General features: G+C 40.2%; 1 protein-coding gene and 1 pseudogene across 1 annotated transcript; both read right to left on the bottom strand.

Moving 5' to 3' along the window:
* Window positions 1-2,387: 2,387 nt before the first annotated feature.
* LOC145497401 (uncharacterized) lies at window positions 2,388-4,537 on the bottom strand (annotated as a pseudogene).
* Window positions 4,538-19,222: 14,685 nt separating this feature from the next.
* Window positions 19,223-24,269, bottom strand: LOC145498530 (cysteine repeat modular protein A-like). The gene is made up of 4 exons (XM_081478447.1): window positions 24,048-24,269; window positions 23,446-23,571; window positions 20,454-22,013; window positions 19,223-19,608 (listed from the first exon to the last, which is right to left on the bottom strand). The coding sequence occupies exons 1-4, from the start codon at window positions 24,214-24,216 to the stop codon at window positions 19,223-19,225; spliced, it is 2,241 nt and encodes a 746-aa protein (XP_081334573.1). The 5' UTR covers window positions 24,217-24,269.
* Window positions 24,270-24,547: the final 278 nt, after the last annotated feature.

Here is a 24,547-nt window from a genome sequence, read left to right as displayed (position 1 = left end):
TTGACACTTCCAACCAGTTATGTGCACACGCCAAATGTACCTCTAGCGCGCAAGAACTCAGTCATCGCGCATGCACATCAATGAGTTACTAATGAAATAAAGAATAATACATGACCCCTCGTAAATATGGAATTTCTCTTCGAGCCTTCAACTCGATATCTCACGAATGAAGTCAGCGAATTCGTGAGATATAAAGTTGAACCCGAGAAAAGATATTCCACATCTACAAGCAACCATGCATTATTTTGTTTATTAGATTAACATACAAATAACGAAGCTTAGGACGATTTTCCAAAGATTTCCTACCACTTTTGAAAATTTCTAAAAGCTTTCGAAACGTTGTCTAAGGTCCACACAAACACATTTTCCGAAGATAACAGGAGATTGCTGAAGACTTCCGCGGAATTCCTGAAGATGTTTCGATCATACACAAACAAATTTAAGTACAATTAAGGGTCAAACATGATATTCAAACATGACGTCATCGATATCATTGCAGTGAAATTATCGTAACTTTACACGTGTTCAATTACGGATTTTGTCAGGGTTGGAAATTCTTGCAAAACACCACAGTTTATATAACAAGAGAGGATTAACTAATTCTATTTCCAACTTTGCTTTACTGTGAAAAGCCGCAAATAAATATTTATTAAGTATCTATTAATGTCTCTCTTAAACCACTTTAAATAGATGCACCACAAGACTGAAGAATAAGCAGGCGAATGAATATCGTCCTTGTAAAAAAACACTTAAAAAGGACTGCCTTTTACGATTGCCATTCCAAAGTAGCTTGTTCGTAATTTTAACAGAAAACGGCTTTTTATGGTCCAACAAAAAACTTGCCATACCGACTATTTGTTATGTTTATCAAGCATTGCCGATAAGCCACTGAATTAAAAATTGAAACTGGATGCGTCAGACATGTCAAAATCCATTGATATGTGTGTATGTTGAAATTTGGGCTTTGGTGGGAACTAGCTAAAGAAAAGAAGAAGTCCTCGTACATTAAAGTGCAACTAATCCCTATTTTTTTCATTTAATGAAATTTGCTAGTTTTCCCAATTACTTTAGCGAAAAATCTTTTCTCGATTTATAAAATCCGCGCGTTCCTACAAGCGTTAAAAGTTGTAATTTCTGCGGCCACGACCAAGACGGTTGGATCTGGGCAAGGCTTCTAACGACGTCATCGGAGGAACTGACTAAAAGCACTAAAGGATGTTCGCACTAATTGTTTCTGCGCATCCTTACTGCGCAAGCAAATTCACGCGCTACGTCATCCATCGACGCGCGCGCTAAGTAATAAAATGAACAACGATAGGGCCATTCTCGTCCCCAGAGCCTCCGTTTCTTTTGGTCACGTGGTCGGTCAACGACATTTTAAGACGAGTAGCACTGGGGACGAGAATGTGATAGGGCAGATGGCCATTGCTATAGCTTTGCCTGGATTTAACGATCTTGGACGTTCGGTGACCCCTATGTTTCTTTTGATGGATCATTTTCTATGTCGATTTTCTACGTTTAGCGAAAAAAACGAAGCAATATCTATCGATTAGAAGTTTAAATTTTTTGCAAAATGTACCATCGAATTCCGTTCCTTTTAGCTCTTCGTTTATCTGTGCGGCGGTTTCAAATGGCTATTGAAGGGTTAAGTTTTGTGAAAACGTTGGCAACATTTCAGTGGAATCATTAACGCAACGGATCCACTTATACAAAATATTACTAGGATAGTTTGTCTCCGTTGATTCATCTTTGATATTTTTAAGCTAAAAACCCTGGAGACCTTGCTGATTTACGCGCGCCAATTTTTCAAAATCTCCCCCCATGTAAGGTAATCCGTGACCGTCTTGGATTACGGATTCCACGTTGTGGATTCCAGACCCTAGGTAAGTGGATACCGGATTCCGAAAAAAGCTGGATTCCAGATTGTAGTTTTTGGTCAAATGTTTATCGTCGCATTTCGTTTTCCAGGAATGACTTTACTTCATTAAAGGACGTTGTAAGAACAGGACAGCAGCTGTGTGATTTCTTTTACGGAAATGGAGATTGTTGTGCAAAGAATGATGACAGGAAGAAATATGTTACAATACCTTAAGGGATAAATTTACTTCTTGGCGTACCTGGCAAGATTAGCGAGCTCTGACGTCCAATGTCTATTTGGTCGACATCTTTGGAGCAACACCGAAGAGGCAGGGCTTAATAATGACAAAGAACTCTTGCAAATCATTGCTTTTCATGTTTATACATAATTCGCCTGAAGAATTGCTCGATTGCTGCATAACAATGTATTGGTACAAGGTACCCAGATATTGTAAAGCGAAATTATTTTATAACTTGCAAGAAAACAGCCTGAGAATGTTCGCCTGTTTACTTCAAATTAATTTGCTCTCTTTCTTTGATGACTAGTCTGGTTTAGCCACTGAAGTACTACTTTCGGTCTTAAAATTTGCCATCATATACTTCTGTTTGTACGTCCTCCAAAAGAACTGCCAGCCAGAACGGCGAAATTTCCCTTCTTCGGTCGTGTCGTACGGCAATAACGATCCTCATTATGGTAATTAAACGGTTTGAACCCTCACAGTTCTGCCATGCAGTGTAACATTGGCATCCACTATTTGGCAAGCTGTTGTTTCGTCTTGGTGTTCTTCCGATGAGCCTGTGATGCATAGTAGGGACATACGGAAGTGTGCCAGTCAGCTCTTTTGTCTTTGAGCGGACATTTTCCTGTCGTACGCCTTTTCCATACCCTCTGAGTGACAAATTCTCGCATCTCAGATTCTCGACTATTATCTCCTTCTTTGCATCCTGATCCGTCGCTGATAAATGACGGCTCATTTAGTCGCTTCGTAATGTTCGGAGGTTCACCCTTGATTATTTTCTCTGGCTAAATTGAATTAGGGCCAGTGAAACACGAGAAATCCCTCTGGTAAATGCGAAGCATGTTGTCTTGGACGCAACGAAATCTTCTGTAGGCGTAGTTAGCCACTGTGGGCATGTCGTGGTCTGCTCGCATCCCTTTGAAAAAATATTCACTTCAGGTTGTCATGCGTTCAAAATAGATTTTGTTCAGAGGGTGATCGTTTCCAATCTCTGTGAGTGTGTTGGCGAGGCTGGTTAGTGATTCTAGCGCTATGACAAAGTACTGTCGTGCGGCTCGAGGAACATGTATTGTCATGTCCGAACCATTTGTATTCCGCTTTCTTGTCCTCTGCATTGCTTTCTGTTCGTGATTAGAAAAAAAACGCAACTACTTCCTCGACGTCCTTTACGTGATCTTCAAAGCTAACTGGTAGGTCTTCTTCTTTAGCCTGTTTATCGATCCTAAAGACATTGGCATACTGACAAAACGTACTTTGCAGGGGGATAAGTCCCTTTCCTGTCGTTAGCATTCTTACTGCTTTGTTACCGGTGTCACATATAAAAACGTGTTTCGATATGCGCACAAAGTAGACGGCATATTCCACCGACTCTTGACCCCATCGCAGTGGACTGCAATACCCCCACTTACTTTTCTTAGGGTTTCGCTTCCTCAAACCATTTCTTCGTCCTTCAAGCTGAGCAGCATGGGAGGCGCGGTGGTCTCATGGTTAGTGCGCTCTTCTCCGGATCGAGCGGTCAGGGTTCGAGCCCTGACTGGGGACATTGTGTTGTGTACTTGGGCAAGACACTTACCTCTCACAGTGCCTCTCTCTACCCGGGTGTATAAATGGGTACCGGCGAACTTAATGCTGGGGATAACCCTGCGATGGACTAGCATCCCATCCAGGGGGGAGTAGAAATACTCCTAGTCGCTTCATGCTGCGGAAACCGGGATAAGCTCCGGCCTGATGGGTCCAGTATACAGACTTTACCTTTACCTTACCAAGCTGAACAGTGCGTGTTCTTTGCCAGAGTATAAGCCACCGTTCCATCATTTGCAACTGCAATTCCTGTTGGACTGAATATTTGAAATTGCTCTTAATTTCAATCTTCCGCTTATTTGACATACATGAACATTTGACCCATTTCCGTCTCCAACCAACATGTGTTGCTCGTCACGAGTTAAGGCTAAGGAAGTTAAATTTAATATAGTAGACCTTTGAAAAGACAACCATTCCTTTAACTCCTCGACGTAGTCAGTCCTCCTCCTCAAAATTAGAAATCGTCAAAATCTTGCTGAGACGAACATCCGATTCAAAAAGTTCAAACTCATCCTTTGCCGAAGCATACATGGCATAGGGCGATACCAAATCAGGTACGTTTTTTTGGAAAATAAGGGAAAGTTCGTGCACAACCACTTTACGAACCGTCTTACGGCACAATCCTCTTCCTCACTTTGGCTTTCTTCGGCATCGTCTTGGTCAATCCTGGAAGTATGGCTGAAAAGCTCTCTGATATTGACTACCCTAATTGTGCTGTTCCCTTGATCACAAACGTAAAGTTTCTCGTCTCTCACCTCAACACCAGCTGAATTCTTAAATTTGGCCTTGTTGCCGTGTCCATTGGTGTGCCCGGGCTCATCACCACTAGCGATTAAAGTGATATTTGCTGGGCAGTGCATGTCAATGATGAACACTGCATGGTGAAGTCGATCAGTGACGAAATGCCTGCGATGCTTTGGGGAGAATGTCAATCCTACTGGATAGGTCAAAAAAGACACCCCATTCTTCTTTCAGTGTTTAAATTCTAGTTCTGGAACTAACGTAGTGTTCACTTTTTCATCTGGAATGGAATTCTGACCTTTTTTTGGTGTATCCCTACTGTTGTCTCGACATCCATGCGGTCTTTATTCCGAATTAAGCGCTTTTAATGAAACGCATCTTTTCATGTCCTCTTCGTAATAACAACAGCAGCTTCACCTTTACAAGATAACCATCAATGTCGATCCAATGCCAGAATTCAGCGGAACGCACTGACTTGATGTTGTGGGGGCAATCGGGAATAGGGACTGGGTAAGGGTACTTAGTCCTGTCTGCAAGCATGGTGTTTTCTGTTTTCAGGCAGAACACCGCTGTGCTACGTCAATTATCTTTCGGTGCAGTTCTTCAATGTAGTATGCTCCGCCTTTGTTTCTGCTGTAAAAGACAGCAATGGGAAAGTCTACTTTATTGTCTTAGGAAGCCATTCTTACTTCCCTTGCTTGCGCAACAAATTGACGAGTCTGTAGAAATGCTATAGTGTCCTCGCTAGATGACGCGAAAATCCTAGTAACATCTTCGTAATCGAGGTGCTCGATTACGAAAGTTTTCCAAATTCGAAGGAGTCATCGGTAGACGTGTGCGAGTTTCGCAGTCTCGTTGGTTTGCAATCGTCCGTTTTCTTCCATTAATACGAATGTTTGTGGCCTCACATTTTTATAACGAATGCTATAATTTACTACGTATTCTAGGGGTTTCGCTGTCGTGTATATTTTCAATCGAACGTAGTCTTCCATTTATGCGCATGTTTGAGACTTCATTTCCTTAGAACGAGGAATATTCTCATACTTCATCCGCCTGTTTATTCGCTTGGTTATCTACGTACGGGTTTCTCAGTTGAATTGGTCTGCAATCAAGCGTCGTCCTCCACTAATACGAATGCTTGTGAAAATTTGAAAATACGCGTGAAATTTATCCTTAGTTGCCCTCGGGCTCATGCGATTACATATACAAAATAAATCCTTTACTGACCAAGCATGTTCGGGCAATATGGCTGGATATGGGCCTTCTTTTTTGCGAGTTTATGGACCTCGACCCTTCTCGGTTCATAAACGTTTCGGCTTCACCTCACATTGTCCGGCATGCAGCTCTCTGTGTGGCCTCTTCTGAACTTAGGCTGGCTGCTGCAAACCTTACTTCCGTTTCTGACGTCGATCAATCCACTAGTGACAGCTTCACCACAAGGCTCCGCTGTAGACCCAGGCAGGCCTTCGTGGCTACCTTGGTGGCCCGTAGAGATAGCTCTTCACCAGACTTCACACTGCCTGGCGATCCCTTACTTTACCTGTGTCCACGTCCTACGACGTAAACTTGGAGATTAGTTAGAACTTGTAAATTTTATGGAAGCGTCTCTGCATCAAACCGTAGATCAAGATTAATGGCGCTGACGTCCCGCTCAGTGGAAATCCCACAAGAAGCGGGATGGCCAAAACCTCTTTTGGCGATAAAGGGCAGCACTGGAAAGGGGACATGGAATGTCTGCACTCGCGCTCTGTAATAGGTGGCAAGAGTCACCAAAGTGACAAGCCGAATTCACTAATATAACATCGCGATGCCATCTGTGAAAGTGAACGGATTGGAGCTGGTTTACTCAGGGAACGAAGATGAGAAACATGGACACGTAGAAGGAGTGGCATTTATGCTAACAGAATCAGCAGCAAAAGCCTTTTATTTAGTTTAGTGTTACCAAGAATTATCTCGCCAAGGCTTTAGGTGGCTAAACACAGTTTTTGATACCTGTGTTTCATACTCCTTTTTCTCTAAAACCCTTGATCCCTCGGCCGTCAAAAATGGCAGCAAGCAAGTTAACAACACAAACTTTGGTTTTTGATGGTTAAGTTGGCGTAAGTGCCGTTGCCATGGCAACATGAATAAATATAAACAGGCCTTTGAAATCGGTTTTGTTTATTTGCAGAAAATCTAGTCATTAGATTTTCTTTATAATTTGCATCCAACAAGCTTATAACGATTCTCACAAGTTAACACCATTTTGCTAATAATTTAACAGAGAGATCTTTAAGAGCCGCCCTCTATAATTATCAACTGTACTATGGCCATTTGGACGAGAAAAAATCAAATTCCTCAAACTTTTTCAGATGAATGGTCTAGATAAGTGATTCACAAAAATATAACTTTCAGTTCAATTCGATCGGTATTTCAGCGTTGGGGCGTCCATCTTGGTTTTGCCCCTCTGAGAGGGCTTTCAGCGGCCATTTTAGGGCGCATTTTTTAACAATTTGCCATACAAAGAAAATGTTATAAATCCGGGTAAAAGTACTTTTTTCAAGACAAGCAAATGTTTCTCGTTACGTTGAGAGGTTGTTTTGGCAATTTGACCAAAATCTATTTTTTTTTTTTTACAAAATTTTAAATTTCTTCCCTTTCGAACCACTCATGAAGCGCCATAAAAAAGGCGAAATTTAAAGGGAAATACCGCCAAAAGTACATCACTTCAGATCCCAAATTTACCCTTCACTTAAAGATGTCTCACCTGTAAAAAGATGCAATAAAATTTTGGAGCAGTTGAAACTGTTAAATGTTAGAAGAAGAAGTTTAAGCTGTGCTTTTGTCAACAAAGACCGCCGTCTCAATTAGCATAATGATGTGGAAATAACGATGCACGAAGAAAATAATGATATATTCCACTTACCTCGCGACATGTCGACAACTGGGTGTTCCACGATACCTCATGTTATATTATCAGTAGGTTTCAGCCGCATTTTCAATGATTAGTGTACGAAATCACTCTAAGACATCGCAACGGTAACAACTCTCCGAAGCCCGCGTCGTAACATCTATCAATATTATTTGTCTTTCGTCTCATAAGCTGCTGTTTACAAGAAGTTTAACAATTTGCTGAGATCCTAACTGACCCAAGCGTCTGTTAGCAGCCTTTAAAATCTTCCTTTTAATCGAGGATTCTCATCAAGAACTCGTTTAAGCTCAGTTTCGTTTCAATCTGTTGTGCACTCGCCATTATTCCACAGATTGCGTTACACATAACAAGTGCACATTCCAATCGGTAGGGGTAGGGTGGGTAGAAAGTGAAAACGTAATAACCGGCTTCAAAGCCATTTTACGCATTTCAGTGGCTAAACAAGTAACTGGCTTTCCCGGAACGATTTGAATATGAAGTTATGCTTGGAAATTTGAGTCATTTCTTGGGTTATGTTTTGTGGGGTGAGGGGAGAGGGGAGGGGGGGGGGGGCGGGGGCGGCGAGCAGTGTATTAAAAAGAGAGAGAGAGAGAGGAAAAAAAAAACCGATAGACAGTATTAGGCTCTTGATCAGGTGTACCTGTTGATCAATGAGGTCCTACTAGGGGTTTTCAGGATACTGGATATTTGGGTAAAAAATTGACAGGAAACATGAAATTTAGGGGAAAAATTAATGGGGCAGGGCATGTTTAGATGATAAAACGGGACATTAATTGAGTAGGAAATCGTTAAGCTGCAATTAACAGGATACAAGATATTTAGGCCAAAAATTAATAGGACAACAAATAAAATGGGGATAGAACTCCAATAAAAAGCCCCTTACCTCTTGTTTTGTTCAGCATTATATTTGTGTCTTTCGCTGCCCGAAATGCCATCAAATGCTGCGAAAGGCAACAGACTGACAAGCAATGCGCAAGAAGTAATGGTAAGCGGCGTTTTATTGAAGCTCCTTATATTTTCTAAGCCGTTCCACTTTTGCATCAGAAAAGGAAATGCTGAGATAATTGCTGAAGAACCATTTACAGTACGGCTCATGTTGACTTGTTCCTGAAAGAGAAAACCTATTTGACAAGGAAAAATATGATATAGCGACAATCGTGGTATTCACCCGGTCCTAGCAAGTTCTATACTTCCAGTCCCCACTAAAGAAATTAAACCTAAAGGCTGGGCATAGGCTCGATTAGAAAGCGGCGGAAATCAAGCCTAGGCTGGGCCCTGAAAGTGACGAAAAAGGCCACTCGTTTCAATGAAAAACAAAAAAACACTACTTTGAAGTTTTTTTAGGTCAGGAGACGGCTATAAAGTCGAAGCAGTTCTCTATCACAAAAGATCAGGTACGCAAAAGATGAGGACAGAATTAGGCGGTTCACCTTAGATGAGTTCCTGAATTCTCGCCACGTTCAATCCCCCTACTCCAGAATGGCTGCGAAGTTCAGACACAGACAGGAGGAGGTCCTCGAAGAAGACACAACAGCCCTTTGAGAATCAAGCAGCAGATATTCTTTACAAGTGTCAGTTAACTCATCCAATTGCTTATGACTCATTCAACTTGTGCGCCTTAAACGCATCTAATCTATCTATAATGGTTTTAACAAGCTAAGCGTGAACATGTTTCGATTGATATGCGAGTATTTTGATCTAGATGTTTGCAACATCCCAAGATCGCGTAAAGCGCCCTACATAGAGTTGAAGACTAGTCTTGTGCAGACATGCAGCTGTGCTCCATCACAGAACTGGACGACGTTAGCGGCTGAGGGGCGTCTCAGGCTCATAAAGAACGGTGTCCACTGATAAACGTGTTTCCGCCAGATTAAGACATCGTGGAAAAAGTAGATCCTAGTTAGGGTTATTGGAATTCACAAAGAAAACTAGGGGTAGCCATTAATTTTTCTGAGATAATTAGCCTTGAATCTCGAAGAAAACTGCTGACGTTTGCATTTTTCAGAAAAAAACAAGGGAAGAGATATTTCTTAACAGATTTCCTAGAGTTCTCCTTTAAATGTAGAAAACTAAACACATTAATAAACATCTTAAACTACATGGTAAATGTTAACATAAAAACAACTTTTGGTATGTTTTTAATAACAAAATCGTCGCAACCGCGCTTTTAGCGTCCCTGGACAGCTCTCCTCTGGCTTAGCCAAAATACAGTCCACATAGTTTTTCCTCACAGCCAAACACTATTCAAGTGTTGAATAGGCCTGCCACTTCCATTTCATAACATAAAATGTAGCGGTAACCACACGTTTTCAAAAGTTAAATGAGTTTTTTCATGCTTTCGAAAACTCTCTAGGAAGTCAAACATTGCCCCTCTCTCGCACTTGTTTGGCGCGCGCATATGCCATCTGCAGTTGGATATTATTTCTTTTACGGGTACAATAACAGCTAGTTTTTCAGTTGGAAGCCCTTAACAGTTAGTGCTTAGTGATATGCTGCTTTTCTGGTGTTCCTGGTTTTAGTACAGGTTCGTAATTTTACTGCGATATTTGTTTCGGCGCGCTTGGTAACGTACTTGATTATTCCAAACCAAGCGCGCGCCTGACGTTTAAATCATGCCTTACATGATGCACAGACCGTGTGCCACAGAGAAGGAGGCACCGTCAGCCCTTCCGTAATTTTCTGAGCATTTCCTTTTCTGATGCAAAAGTGAAACGGCTAAGAAAATATAAAAAAGTTTCAATTAAACACCGCTTACCATTACTTCCTGCGCGCTCTTTGTCAGCTGCTGCCGCCTTTCGCAAAATTTGATGGCATATCAGGCAGCGAAAGACACAAGTGTCCCGTTTTATCTGATCTAAACATGCTCTCCCCCATTAATTTTTCCCCTAATTTTCGTGTTTCCTGTCAATTTTTTTACCCAAATATCCAGTATCCTGAAAACCCCTAGTAGGGCCCCTTTGATGAACTGGTACACCTGATCAAGAGCCTGATACTGTCTATCGGTTTTTTTTTCTCTTTTGAATACAATGCACGTCCCCCCCCCCCCCCCCCCCACAAAACATAACCTAAGAAATGACTCAAATTTCCAAGCATAACTTCATATTCAAATCGTTCCGGGAAAGCCAGTTACTTGTTTAGCCACTGAAATGCGTAAAATGGCTTTGAAGCCGGTTATTACGTTTTCACTTTCTACCCACCCTACCCCTACCGATTGGAATGTGCACTTGTTATGTGTCACGCAATCTGTGGAATAATGGCGAGTGCACAACAGATTGAAACGAAACTGAGCTTAAACGAGTTCTTGATGAGAATCCTCGATTAAAAGGAAGATTTTAAAGGCTGCTAACAGACGCTTGGGTCAGTTAGGATCTCAGCAAATTGTTAAACTTCTTGTAAACAGCAGCTTATGAGACGAAAGACAAATAATATTGATAGATGTTACGACGCGGGCTTCGGAGAGTTGTTACCGTTGCGATGTCTTAGAGTGATTTCGTACACTAATCATTGAAAATGCGGCTGAAACCTACTGATAATATAACATGAGGTATCGTGGAACACCCAGTTGTCGACATGTCGCGAGGTAAGTGGAATATATCATTATTTTCTTCGTGCATCGTTATTTCCACATCATTATGCTAATTGAGACGGCGGTCTTTGTTGACAAAAGCACAGCTTAAACTTCTTCTTCTAACATTTAACAGTTTCAACTGCCCCAAAATTTTATTGCATCTTTTTACAGGTGAGACATCTTTAAGTGAAGGGTAAATTTGGGATCTGAAGTGATGTACTTTTGGCGGTATTTCCCTATAAATTTCGCCTTTTTTATGGCGCTTCATGAGTGGTTCGAAAGGGAAGAAATTTAAAATTTTGTAAAAAAAAAATAGATTTTGGTCAAATTGCCAAAACAGCCTCTCAACGTAACGAGAAACATTTGCTTGTCTTGAAAAAAGTACTTTTACCCGGATTTATAACATTTTCTTTGTATGGCAAATTGTTAAAAATGTGCCCTAAAATGGCCGCTGAAAGCCCTCTCAGAGGGGCAAAACCAAGATGGACGCCCCAGCGCTAAACTACCGATCGAATTGAACTGAAAGTTATATTTTTGTGAATTACTTATCTAGACCGTTCATCTGAAAAAGTTTGAGGAATTTGATTTTTTTTCGTCCAAATGACTACAGTTGACATTTACAGAGGGCGGCTCTTAATTGTCCTTGTTGAAGGTTCACTGGAATATCTAGAATTTCCTTTGTTAAAGTTCAATTATTTTCAATACTCCAATTACTTATTTCCTAAATTATTTTCGTGCCAAATTTCGTGAAATTCTAATGAGTGGTTCTCGAGAAATAGGCGTGTTTCCGAGAGTGCAATTTTTCCTTTAATCGCAATCTTTTGACTTACTACGCATGCACTGCATATAACTGGGTTTTTCGGTAAGAAAGAAAAAACTGAGAATTGCTGGGTTCTTTGCATCGTCACCTTTTCTAACATATCTTTGTAATAAAAGATTAAAGCCATCATTACACTGCGTTCAATTATAGAGAAGAAAAAGCACAGATACTACATGTTTTTTTTTTTTGCAATTCTTGTGCGCGCGCTGAATTGTATCAGCGAAAGCACCGACAAGGAGAGGGTTGCATGAATGACAATGGAGAGTGTGGTCATTGGTGGTGCCATTAAAAAAACCCACATAGATCTCTGCGGTTGGACGAACTTCAATAGGATGGGCCAACTATTTCACAATTGGGAGGAAATCGAGGACAAATGTTAGAATAAAGAGAGGGCCAGATGTTTTCTCTAATCACCACTTTTTACCATAGACCCGTAGGGTGAAAGCTGAGGCCCGCCCTGACTCTTCAGTGAAAAAGCAGCGGAAATTTATCGTCAACCTGAACTGCAATGGAATAGCCAAGATGTTCAATCGCACCTTGAGAAGAAGTGCCAGAATAGACCAGAAGAGTATTGTTCAATGCTACAATGTTCTTGTCTTTGAACCTAAAAAATACAGTAGGGCAACATAACATGACAAGGTAATGCGAAAAAACCCCCAGGTCAAAGAGTTAGACAGACAAGGCAAAACAACAAGAAGGAAAACAGGACCATCCCCATAAAACCAAAGCAAAAGGCAAGATGAAAAGAAGATTTCCATGACATTGTAAACAGGCCACCTTCCTATACAACACACCGGTTTCACATAGCAGTACTTGAAGTGGAACCCACAGGGTAAAAGGAAGGAAGCGTAGCATTATGGACGCCCTTTTCTCCAGTAATACGGAGCAGTGAGCATCGTAGTTCAGCGCCTTAGAACAATTGGAACTGTGAGAAAACAAAACGACGAATGCCCGGTATTGCCATGGTCACGTTTAGAGTTTATTTTTGCAAAGCGGAAACCAAGCATAAGAACCCTTTAAAAATACCCCAGACTGAAAAACAAAATGCATCAAGCAAAACTAACTATCGGCAAGGTTGTGACAAAAGCAACCTCTTAGGTTTTGTAACTACCGTTGATGTTCATTACCGAATCTTTTCGATTCAAAATTGGATTTTACCATGGCCAGGTTGCAGCGGGATTAAAAAAGACAATCAGGAACAAAAACACATCTGCTCGAATGATGATTATTGTCTATTTTACTAATTATTTTACAGGAAACCAAACTTTGAAAACTCTTTGGTTTCTTATGCAAATGTTATTTGTAAGAACGTTTATCATGTCAATGTATTGGCTCATCGCGGCTGTAAGATCGCAAAACGCAGAATGTATCCAGCAAAACCACTTTCCACTAAGGTTTTGATGAGCTTGTTAACTGCCATTTTAACCTCAGCTTCTGTGCTCGATAATGGTTTCGTTCTCGCGGTGATTGCTCGGTTTAAATCTTTACGAACAGTTCCGAACATTCTCATGGCCAATCTCGCCCTGGTCGATCTGTGCGATACAGTCATCAACATGCCACTGTACGTGATTTACACCGTTATAGAGGCCAGTTGGTTCAGAGGCAAGACCTTGGCAATTATGACAAGCATCTTTGATCGACTCTTCGCAATTCTCCATGCTGCTTCAACGCTCACCATAATGGCAAATATGTACTTTGCAATTTCGTTTGACATGAGGTATCTCAGCTGGAAGTCGAAGACGAAAGCTCTGGTTTGTGCGTTTTTTATTTGGATCATCAGTATCGTTACGGTAATGTTGTACTCAATTCCTCTATTCGGTATTGATCTTGGTGATACACATGTCATTGAATACAGAAAGGAGATCTATAAGCAAGGAAAGCATTTTGTCGCGTCACTCATGGCACTCTTCATCGTTAGTGGCGCAGTTACCTGTTTTCTGACGACTTGGACAATAAAGGAGAAGAAAAGGAAGGTATTTACCTCTTTATATATAGCAATTATCCCTTGAGGTATTTCATACTTTGTTTGCTGTAACCATGGATAGTGTCGAAAGTTTTGCGCCAACGGCAATTCTTGTACCGCATTAATTAATTCAGAATAGAGAGACAGCTGAGATGACTTTATTCTCTCATTTGTTGTGGTTAAATATTTTCTTCAAAGCTCTTTGACATTGAATAATTATGATGATGAGGTTTTATTTTTACATTGAGCAAGCTTACTATTTAAAAATATTTAAAAGTAGTAAGCTTGCTGACGGTCACATATTAATAAAATAATAAGCTCATGTGTTGTCTAACAAGCTCGTGCTCAACCACCTGCTATGAGTAAAATGTAAATTCGTGAATGTAATGATAAAATGCTATTCTAGTTCCATTCAGCAAATTTGTTCAGGGCTAAATTTAAAAGCAATTCAATGATGTGGAAGTGCCACCAACCTGAGCTCTTTAAAAATAATCTCTGTGTTTTTTACACGCAGTGCCCTTTTGGGATAGTTTAGGGCAATTTTAGAGAAGAAGTAACGTTATTTTCAGTTGGTGACATGGAAAAAGAAACTGTTTTTTCTTTACGAGCGCACTGGAGGTTTCCAGCAATTTGAAGGACGTATCTGGCCAACAAAACCCGGTATGTTTGTGCTAATTTCAATTGATAACAGAAGCCTATATGATCGCCGTTTATTTTAGCGAATAATTTATTAAGGTAAAGTTTTTTTTCCGGAAAATATTAATATTTCATATCAATATTTTAAATCAGTTTTTTACCAGGCCGGATTTAAGTGAAAATTACACAAGTTACTGGAATTAAATTGAAGTTTGGTATATTCTATTTAACGGAGGACGATAATCCCAGTACAACAATAAACGGAAAAAATGAAATCCCCCTCCAATAAATGAAACCAGTCTGGTCTTCTAATTCTCTGCCTTCTTATTGCTGTTCAATGCGTAATTATATATTGCTTTGATGAACCACACGATGTTTTTGAAGTTCATTTTTTAATGAAGACAATACATGTTTCGGATGAGACATCATCCACCGTCAGTTGTACAGTGAGAAATAAAATGAAAATATGCAATAAGTATAGGTAATCATACGGTTTTTCTCGTTCAGTGAGTGAACTTTTTGAAAGGGAGCGACAATTTTCAGAACTTCTCAGGTGTCTAAAGATGTGGGAATGTTTGTCAGAGGAGAGATGTTCGCGGATGCGAGTAGCGAAGTGTCTGATGGTCTCATCAACGTAACAGGCACTGCAGCCTGCACATGAAAACTTATAAATGACTCGCGATCGTAAATCGCAGGGATAGGATCCTTGACCCTAAACCAACTCCTGATTTTAAACGGGGTGAACACCAACTTAATCTCTAGGTCAGTGCAAAAGGTGCTAACTAATTTCTTAATTCTGCGTTGCGTTGTGATAGAAAAAGGACCGATGTACGGTAATTTCAAATACAAACAATTGTCCTTACGAGTAGCACCCTGAGAGGAATCGGAGGTGAAATGATTGTTAAGAAATTTTCTAACAAAATTCTCGATGACGTTAGAAGGGAACAAATTCATCCTTAATGTTTTGGTAAGGTTATTTATGTCAAGGTGAAAGCCAGCCCAAGTATTGTTGATTTTAAACGTTCGGTCTACTAGAGTGCGCACTAATCCTGGCTGATTTGTAACTGAAAGGTACAAAACTATAAAGTTAGTGAGAAGACCAGTGTAGGTCTTCTTATGAAACACGGAGGTGATAATGCCCTGATTGCTAGTATTATCTAAAAGAACATCTAAGAAGGGAAGCTTGTGGTTTTCTTCCCTCTCCATGGTAAACGTAATGTTAGGGTGCTGGGTGTTGATATAACTATAGAAAGATAAAGCATCCTGTTAAACAGAGCAAAGGTATCGTCGACATATCTACGGTAAAACTCAATACCCGAATTTATAGGGGCTAGGTCACGCAATTTTAGGCAATTTCAGCACTGGTCAAATGGTCATAGAATTAACTAAAATATCACAAAAACGGCTCAAAACTATAGAAGATCTCAAACAAAACACAGGAAAGCTACGAAGGGACATGTATGGACAAAACTGGAGAGGATTGAAATGGATTGCATTTGGGTAAATTTGAAAACGTCGGCCCAACTTTTTTCAAATTTATATCAGTTTATATCAAAATGTCATTTACACAGCTGGAAAATCATTCTCATTTGTTATGTGGTCGTGATTTTGCGAATGAAAGACTTTTGCTCTGCTAATTTGACGTTTAGAGCTCATAATTAACAAAATTAAACAAAATTACCTAAAATAGCGTGACCTAGCCCCTTTAATTCTATAACCAGCGTTTCTCATGGTAACCCATGAAAAGATTAGCTAATACATGGGCGAGCGGAGAGCCCATGACCACCCCATCAATTTGATCGAAGAAGTGACCCAAGAAGGAAAAATGGGTCATGGGCAGTGGCAAAGAAAAATAACCTAGCTAGTAAGATTGTCTCGTCCTAATTTGATATCTGGGTTGCCCTTCATTATGTATGGTCTACCGCTAAGTCGATAGATTCGATGAGAGGAATGTTGATGAAAAGACTTACGACATCGAAAGAAACAATGAATTTATTAGAAGTATGGAGCCTAGTGACTTCACTGACTTCACTCATTCTTTCGATGTCGTAAGTCTTTTCACCAACATTCCTCTCATCGAATCTATCGACTAAGCGGTAGATTCATTAAAAGATGAACTTCAAAAAGATCGTGTGGTTCATCAAAGCAATATCTTACTTCGCACTGCTACGAAGCCTTAATTATATATTGCTGTTATGAGCCCGCGTAGTTTAATCATAGTTAGGCTTATTCAGATCTTAACTTTTCTCGCAGAGAGTAGAGTTGAACTTACCTTCTATTCAAGAAAAAGCCCGACTAAAGGACGACATCAAAGCCATCAAAACCGTCGGCATAACAATAGCTGCGCATTTTCTCTGTTATGGTCCTGCTATCGTGTATGCTCTGGCGGGCCTTCAGAAAGAAAACCTGGCTGATTCCTGGTTTGCATTCATCGCCTGGTACTCTCTTTACATCTCAAGCGCTCTGAATCCGATCATATACTATCTACGAGCAAGGCGATGCCGCTCCGCCTTCAAGCAGTTTCTGAAAGACCCCTTTGGATCAAGCGACTTCAAAGAGGATCCAAATGGCCGCGGGAATGGCGGAAACCTACACGATGAAGTCATGGGAAGATACACGAAAAGCGAAATAGTTAAAGGCGGAGACGTATGGAAAGTTGAAAAACATGGAAACCAAACAAGGCAGAAGCATTCAAAGGAAAGAAGGAATAGAAGAGTGATTTCGTCCATTGTCGACCCCGAGGCTGATCAAGAAGTCGGCCGTGTCAGGGGATACAAAGAAGAGAAAGGCCTAAAAAGCGATAAAGCTGGTGCGTCGAACCGTCAAGTGAGAAATTCATGCCAAGTAAAAGGAGAGCAAACCCAACAGTTAAGTACTTCTAAGAAATGTGGCTTAAAAAAGACGTCCCGAAAACAACAGCCATCTTCATCTAGAAAGAAAGTACATCCAGTGGAAGCGGTTAGCGCGATGGGCAAGACCGGGAAAACCGGATAGAGAAAAGCGAGAAGTTGACGTCCACTGTACTGAGAGTAAAAACCAAAGTAATGAGAGCAAAATTCGAGAATGCTCACCAGGAAATAAAAGAAACCCCCTATCAACTGGTGGGGGATTTGAAAAAGTCGTGAACACAGCGTGGGCAAATCAGGAGGGACTGATATTTAATTTAGGTGCTCACCAAAAGATAGAGACACCGCAGTGATATTTTAACGATATTATGTTTTTTAGCCGGGTACTTTTTGATGCATCTAAAAGTTCGTTGACGTGTGTGTTTGTGTTAAATTTTGTTGAGTAAACCACAGTGGAAATCTTGAAGGTAGCAAATCCTTTTATAAAATTTACCTTGTGCAGTGAACAGTTACCATTAAGAGTTTTCCTATGCACATTTATTGACATGAATATATACCATTCTGTCTTCATGCTAACTTTCGGAAATTTTTCGTTTACAGCCATTGCTTTTCTAATCGTTATTGAGACTCAAGCCCCACAAGATCTGCTAAAACTATCTTTCCGTTGTTATAAGAACGCTTATATAGCATTACATCGTACCAGGAAAAAAAAAACAAAAAACAAAAAACAAAAACAAAAACAAAAACAAAACTCGGAATACAATAACTATCATCATTACCATTCTATATTAGTCTGACCTTTTTAGACGTTTTTAGAACTTTTTTCGCAATTTATCCCCCAAGAAACGACAACACCTGCGTGTAATTTTTTATCGGTTTTGTAGTAGCACTTTGTCAGGATTTCTCTTCCGGGAGTTTCTCTTCCCCTACTCCCTGGGGAAAGAGCCATTTACCTTTATCCCACACTGCACCGCGGTCTTGTCAAATATCACTCCATAGAAATCTCGAGTTCGAAGCATAAGCAGAAATTAATTAAAGTTTAAATTTAAAAAGAAGAAAACAGCCGTTTCACTGATGTCTTCGACAACTAAGAATCCAATATGGCGCCGAACCTGTAAACTGCGTATACAAATCCATTCATTCACATCAGAACAAGCTCTCTACATCGTGTCAATGTATGTCTATATTGTTCTGGTATTGTGTCTGATTTCTTCCCGTTACTTCACAAATTGGGAAATCGAGAAAAAAAGGTCGACGCCATGTTTAGAATTGCCGCTGAATTTCAAACAACTCTGACCGCTGATACAATGCTGGTTACTCAGCCCATCAAATTGTAGGATTCACGCCATTAAAGTTAAGCAATGTTTGGTTTGCTTAACAGATAAATATAAATTATTTATAGATATGATAATCTAAACTATCCTGAAGAGCGAAACTACGACCACAACATTTTACACAGCACTGATCACTTCTTTCTTTGTTCTAAAATCCCAGTCTGATATCGAGGAGGGAGACCTGAAGAAAAAATCAAATAGATAAGATCTTTTTAGAGTTAAAGGTATAGACAATATTTAAATCATTATCGTAAAATACAAGATGACATCCTGAGAAAGTCAAAAAAATATCCTCAAAATCTTTTCTGAAATGATTCAAATTCGTAAACTCTGCTAGAGCATAATCAGTGTTCGTAGTTTTTAGGGTCCAGATCAGCTCGCCGTGGTTGTAGCAGTCGCATAGTTTTTACGGACTTTCTTGGCTAGGATTTCTGAATGCAGGCTATTAGTAAACTTACACAGTTTAAATTCAGACGATCGTTCAGTGACACATTTCTAATGTTAGAATTTTCCAGATATAGGCAAGTGGAGAACATTAGAATGTAATAAAAATATTGTTTTAGTGAATTAAAATAAGTCCCGAATCCGCCCTGTTCTATCATGATCATAATCTCTTGGTTCTATTTATCAGTTACAATCTGGTGTAGTTGATTATTATCCACATTGCATGTCCGTGCAGGTGATAATTATCTACATTGCACGTCCGTGCTTTATACTCACTAATATTTACAGTGCCTCCTTAGTCTTCTTATGTGCCACTGTACGAGAAATCGAAAGAGACAGCAGTTCTGTTTGTGTCCCTTGCTGACAGTGTTTGTTTCTGTGCTCCACGTGGGAGCTGCCGTGTGCCTCCTCTGTGATATTGTCACCTTGACCCTTTTCTTCAAGAGTGATATCGATAGCCCCAGCTTGTTTCACGCTAGCGAGAATGGTTGGCACGTCAAAATCTCCCGACTGTAACTGGCTTGTCAGGACATTCGTTACATCTGAAGCACCAAAATCTTCCTGTAAGTCTTTGAGAGGAAGAAGCAAGGCCAAGCAGCAAGAAAATGACCACCGCGGATTTTTTCGCCATTCAAGGAGGTTGCCGTATAGGTTCAAGACGTACTGAACTGAAAGCATAGAAGAAATGTAAAATACTTTTTTTTGCAATACGCGAGAAACAAAAACACACAGAAATTAGCTCTTTTGGATTTTAATTAGCTGGAGGCGCTCGGCAACTTCAGGCTTTAATTCAAGACTTCATGAGCTAAAAGCAAACACGAAACAGAAGACAAATTTGTGCAAAAAAAGACGGCGCTTAGCTCTTTCAGTTTCCACTGGAAACTTGCAGGGACCTCAGATCATAACAGAATGGCGATCGACCGCCACCACGACTCAGCTCCCTCGAAATTCCCCCATATATTTATTGATGCTGGTGTTCGTCGAGTAGATATAGTAGCAATAGTGATCTTAGAATCCACAACATTTTGAATGAAACGTTCCAAACGCAGGTTGCACAGCCGAATGCCGAGATAGAACACGAGGGACAGACGCATAGAGGTTGAGTTGTTCATTACAGTTGGTTAGATCAGACTGACCAGCGTTTGAAGACAGTTTAAGACTGTGATGTTGAGAATGTTCATCAAAATGTAATGTAAACACTGTGATGTATTTAATGGGATAGTTTACTCCAACCAATTCTTTAAAAAGTGTTTTGGGTTAGTGACCTGACCAATTTTTGAACAATGATAAGCCTTTGCTTTTTGGTTTCTGCTTTGGTAAATTGTGTAAACGCAGCGAAGAATCGCTAGAATAGCAGTCGAAACCCACCAAAATATGCGGTGGCTACTAATTTAGAAATTGTAATTTAATTTAAAAATTCTGTTCTCGATAATCGCGCATCAAACGTTAACACCCAATGAGAGAGCTTGCATCAATCAAACAACCTGATTAGTAGGAAAATAATATATATTACCGACGACAAGACTGATAACCAAGGTATTTGCCAGAATGACCAATATCTTGAATAGGGTTGCATCTACGTACGGGTCACTTGAGATTGCTAGGTTTTCTGCAGGAATTCTACTCACGGCTCCGATACCCAGGTTGACAACAGTAACGGCTAGGGACACCGTCATTAATCTGTTCTCGGTCGTATCTCCTACGGGTCTGACCCAGGCGAAAAGCATGCCGTAGATCCCCGCCATAACCCATGCCAATCCAATATAGGATCTGCTCTCTTTCCCCACAAGAATCAAACCAGATGTAAGGATGACTTTTCGAGACATTTCAACCAGTTCCCAATACCACGAAGCTGGTTTGTAGTTTTCAAAGAGAAAACGCAATCCTGTGGTCATTTCTGTGCTAGATTCTGGATGCCGAGACGTTTTGGCGTATCTTATGGAAAATATAACTCTTCGTTGCCTCCAAAGGGCAACAAAGGAAGCGACAGGAAGTGCAATCACATAGGCACAAGAAATGTACGCTGTGATAACCATCTTGTTGTACTTTGGAATATCACATTGTATGCTGTAATCGGCTTTCAGATACTTGTTACACATCTGTTCTTTGTCATCTCGACAAAGTGTCCGACAGACAAGTGGCAGGACATTGGCTGTCTTGTAGCAAGTGTTCAGATACGTCACGTATAGGAAGAAAAATAAATTTCTGAAAAGAAGCGCTTTTGTCTCTGAGACTTCCGTTGACTTCATTTCGTCGTCCAGGCGTTTAGTCCTTAAAATGATCACTTTTCGTACTCCGTAAGCAACACCAGAAAAACCAATGACAACGGCATTTATTGTCATCGTCGCAAACAAGTTTCCAAAGGCGTCCACGTGCAATCCGGGAAAAAGGCACTGAATGGGTGCTATTTGAAGTACATCCATCTGGAGTATTCCTGAATATTTGCCAATGACTTCCAGGGAATCTGGCCATTTTATGTACGAGAACGCTTCTAGTAGCCCGTAAGTGACCTGATAGAAGCCTATCACGATCTTAAGTTTGGATAGAAACATGTCTATTAGAGAGTATTTTTGGTCTTTCTTGGCCTTCCTTTTGCTCGTCCACACTAAAAAGACAAAGATCATGAACAAAATGGCGGCAATTATTGACAACTGTCCGAGCATCAACTTTTTTGATGGGCACTGTTTGCACGTTTGCAATTGCTTAAAGTATCCTGAGATGCAGACGGCACATAGAGGACCTTTGTAACCAGTTTCACAAGGGGAATCTAAACCACCTGTACAAGATCCCTCTATTGGGCATCTATAAGGCGTTGGTATCGAGTAAGGAAACTGTACACTTAAAGCATCCAATGCCGGTAACGAGGCCCACAGATTTGCACGAAAAACACGATAGCGATTTCTCTGTGTCTCGTTCCTCCATCTCCACCAATATCCAGGTTTCAAAGTAACATATTCATGATTGCATTGCAGTCCTAGCCCACATTTATGACATTCTTTGAACAGATGCGTTCGATAAAATCCTTCCAAGCACCTACAAGCACGGTGTCCGGCGAAGAAATCAGTTTCTGTCCCTGTGAGAAAAAGACGGATATATTATGTCTTTTTGTGGCATCCCAGGTTCGTTTGAAATAGACGGGAAACAGCAGGCTCCGATCAAAGCGTAAATGTTTTCTTTTCTCTCGTCAGGTTTAAGTGTATGAACTACAGGGTGTTTCAAAAATTCGTTCCGATTTAAAGTTGTTAACTTTTTAAACAAATCAATTGTTTGTTAGAACTTTTTCAATACATTGAGGAAGAGAATTTATTAAAATAGCTGGCAATAGCAATTTAAATTGTCTACTAAATGCCTTTCTTTCGATTTTCGCGCCAAATGTGTACACGCGCGTTTTCCCGCTATTTTTCGCGCCCTTTGTGTGTGTTGTTCCTTTCCCGAATTTGCTTTTATTCTTTGATTGTTTTCCTGAACTCTCTGTTTTCTCTGTCACGAAAATGAAGTCAGACATTGTTTATGCTAGAGCTCAAGCAGCCATATTACAATCATCTGGTCGTTTAGTCAAAGAAATCGCTAAATTTTTTAACAAGACGAAACGTTGGGTGAACAAGTGGTCGAAAAGAGAGTGTTTCGAAGACAAACCAAGAAGCAGGCGACCATCTGTTTTAACCAATTTTGCTCGAAATCAATCGAGAAAGCGAAGTACAAGCGGAACAATTCAACAAGGAAGATTGCCAAGAATTTTCAGCAGAAAAATATCGAAGTTTCGAGCATAACGGTGTGGAGATACATGACTAGGAAAGGATTGAAGGCTTTCAAGCGAAAGAAAATACCTTTGTTGAGCGAAAAGTAAAGGAACTGAGTCCGTTTCAGATTCGCTACGAAATACGCGAAGCTGACCGGCTCACACTTCAAAGGCAACTCAGACATGGTGTCAAAAGAATTTGCCAAATTTTATAGCTAAGGATGGCTAGCCAGCGAACTCTCCTGATCTCAATCTCATTGAGAACATCTGGAGTATCATTGACGAGGCAACGTACAAAGATCCACCCCCCAAAACGATGAAAGAACTGAAAAGGTGACTACGCTTTGCATGGAAAAATGTGATTTTTGGCACGCTAAAGGAACTCGCACATTCTATGCCTAGGCGCTTAGAAAATGTCATTAAAAATAAAGGTGGGCATTCTGGTTATTAATAATTTATATGATCGAATGAAAAATGGCAAAAAATAATATACCTAATTTTTAAAGAGGTAGGTTAAATAAATAATGAAACGATAGGAGAAAACAAATCCGAACGAACTTTTGATACACCTTGTAAGTACCGAAACAGAAGTCAAACTTTTGAACTTAGTTATGTTATGTTTCCCTTGAAATAAAAATACCTATTTTCCGCTCTTTCAGAGCTAATAATAGCTGTGGCTACTGCTTATGCTTTCTTTTTTTTTTTTATACGGGTGAGAAAACTTGACATCGCGAAATAAAAACAATTAATTGTCGCCATTGTTTACCTTCGGGACAAGCCTTGCAATCTTGAGCTTGTGTTCCTGGTGCTTTATCATATGCAACAAAAGAACCGTTCGGACATTTCATGCAACTTTCGGCAACATAGCCGAAGGTATCAGAGTAGAAACCTCCTGGATAAGGAATTAAATATTAAATATATAATTAAATATATGTCTGGATCTCCAAAGTGGACGATATAAATATTAGAAGTAATGTCAATTTTTTTTCCTCCGCTCTCTTATCTTCCTTTTCTTGCTCTCCTCTCTCTCTTTTTTTTCAACGCTTAGAGTGATTTTAAGGCCTTTTGGAGTTGTTAAATCAAACTGCATATGGTTAGTTTGTTGCAAAGTCTTTAGCGCGGTTTTCATGAATTCAGTCATATATATAATTACAAAACAGTGGCGGATCTAGGGGAGGGGCCCGGGTGCCCCCCCTCTTATTTTCGGTAAAAAAAAGAAGAAATCACAGAAAGAAGAAAAGCCGGCAGGGCAAGCAAAACAAAAGCGCCCTTCCCCCTCCTCCTAGCTCAAGGTCTGGATCCGCCACTGCAAAATTACAATTTTAATGTTAAGCCAAGACACTGGCTGCAAAGAAGCGAACAAGATACCTGGAGGACAAGGTGTGCATCCATACTTTCCTTTTGTGGAAGCGTTGGAAAATGTCCCCACTGGACATGGCTTGAGAAGGGTGTCATACTCCGTGTCATTAGTAGGAATTTGTCTGAATCCTGAGGCCAATAAAGCTGAAATAATTGCTAGCTTTACCAATTTGTTCATGTACGTCTTTAGTTTAACAGCTTCTGCGTCGGAGCCAAGAGAATTTCTAGAACAAATTAAACGTAATTACCTGTGTTAAATCTCGATCTATTGGTCAGTTCACTCATTTGATATCTAAGCTGGGTAATTCATGTAGGAGAATTTAATACATATAGGGAACTTTACACTGGCACGAAGATTGAAGTTGTGAAACTCTCAACGTTGTCTACTTAGTAGCCATATAGATTAATCACCAGATATTCATAGAAATCGAGCGAGAATTTGTCTCAACATGCGCATGTCTAACAAAAATGTAGCTTACTCCATCACGATGTATACAGCGCACATGGTC

This window comes from Orbicella franksi, chromosome 9 (genome assembly GCF_964199315.1).
Source record: "Orbicella franksi chromosome 9, jaOrbFran1.1, whole genome shotgun sequence".
NCBI lineage: Eukaryota > Metazoa > Cnidaria > Anthozoa > Scleractinia > Merulinidae > Orbicella > Orbicella franksi.
This window is presented reverse-complemented; position numbering and strand designations above follow the sequence as displayed.

Excerpts from the sequence above, each read along its gene's own strand:
- LOC145498530 (XM_081478447.1), bottom strand. The coding sequence starts at position 24,216 with ATGAACAAATTGGTAAAGCTAGCAATTATTTCAGCTTTATTGGCCTCA. Across the intron at positions 23,572-24,047 it reads ATGCACACCTTGTCCTCCAG|GAGGTTTCTACTCTGATACC; the intron begins GTATCTTGTTCG and ends TTCCTTATCCAG. Across the intron at positions 22,014-23,445 it reads TTGCAAGGCTTGTCCCGAAG|GGACAGAAACTGATTTCTTC; the intron begins GTAAACAATGGC and ends TTTTTCTCACAG.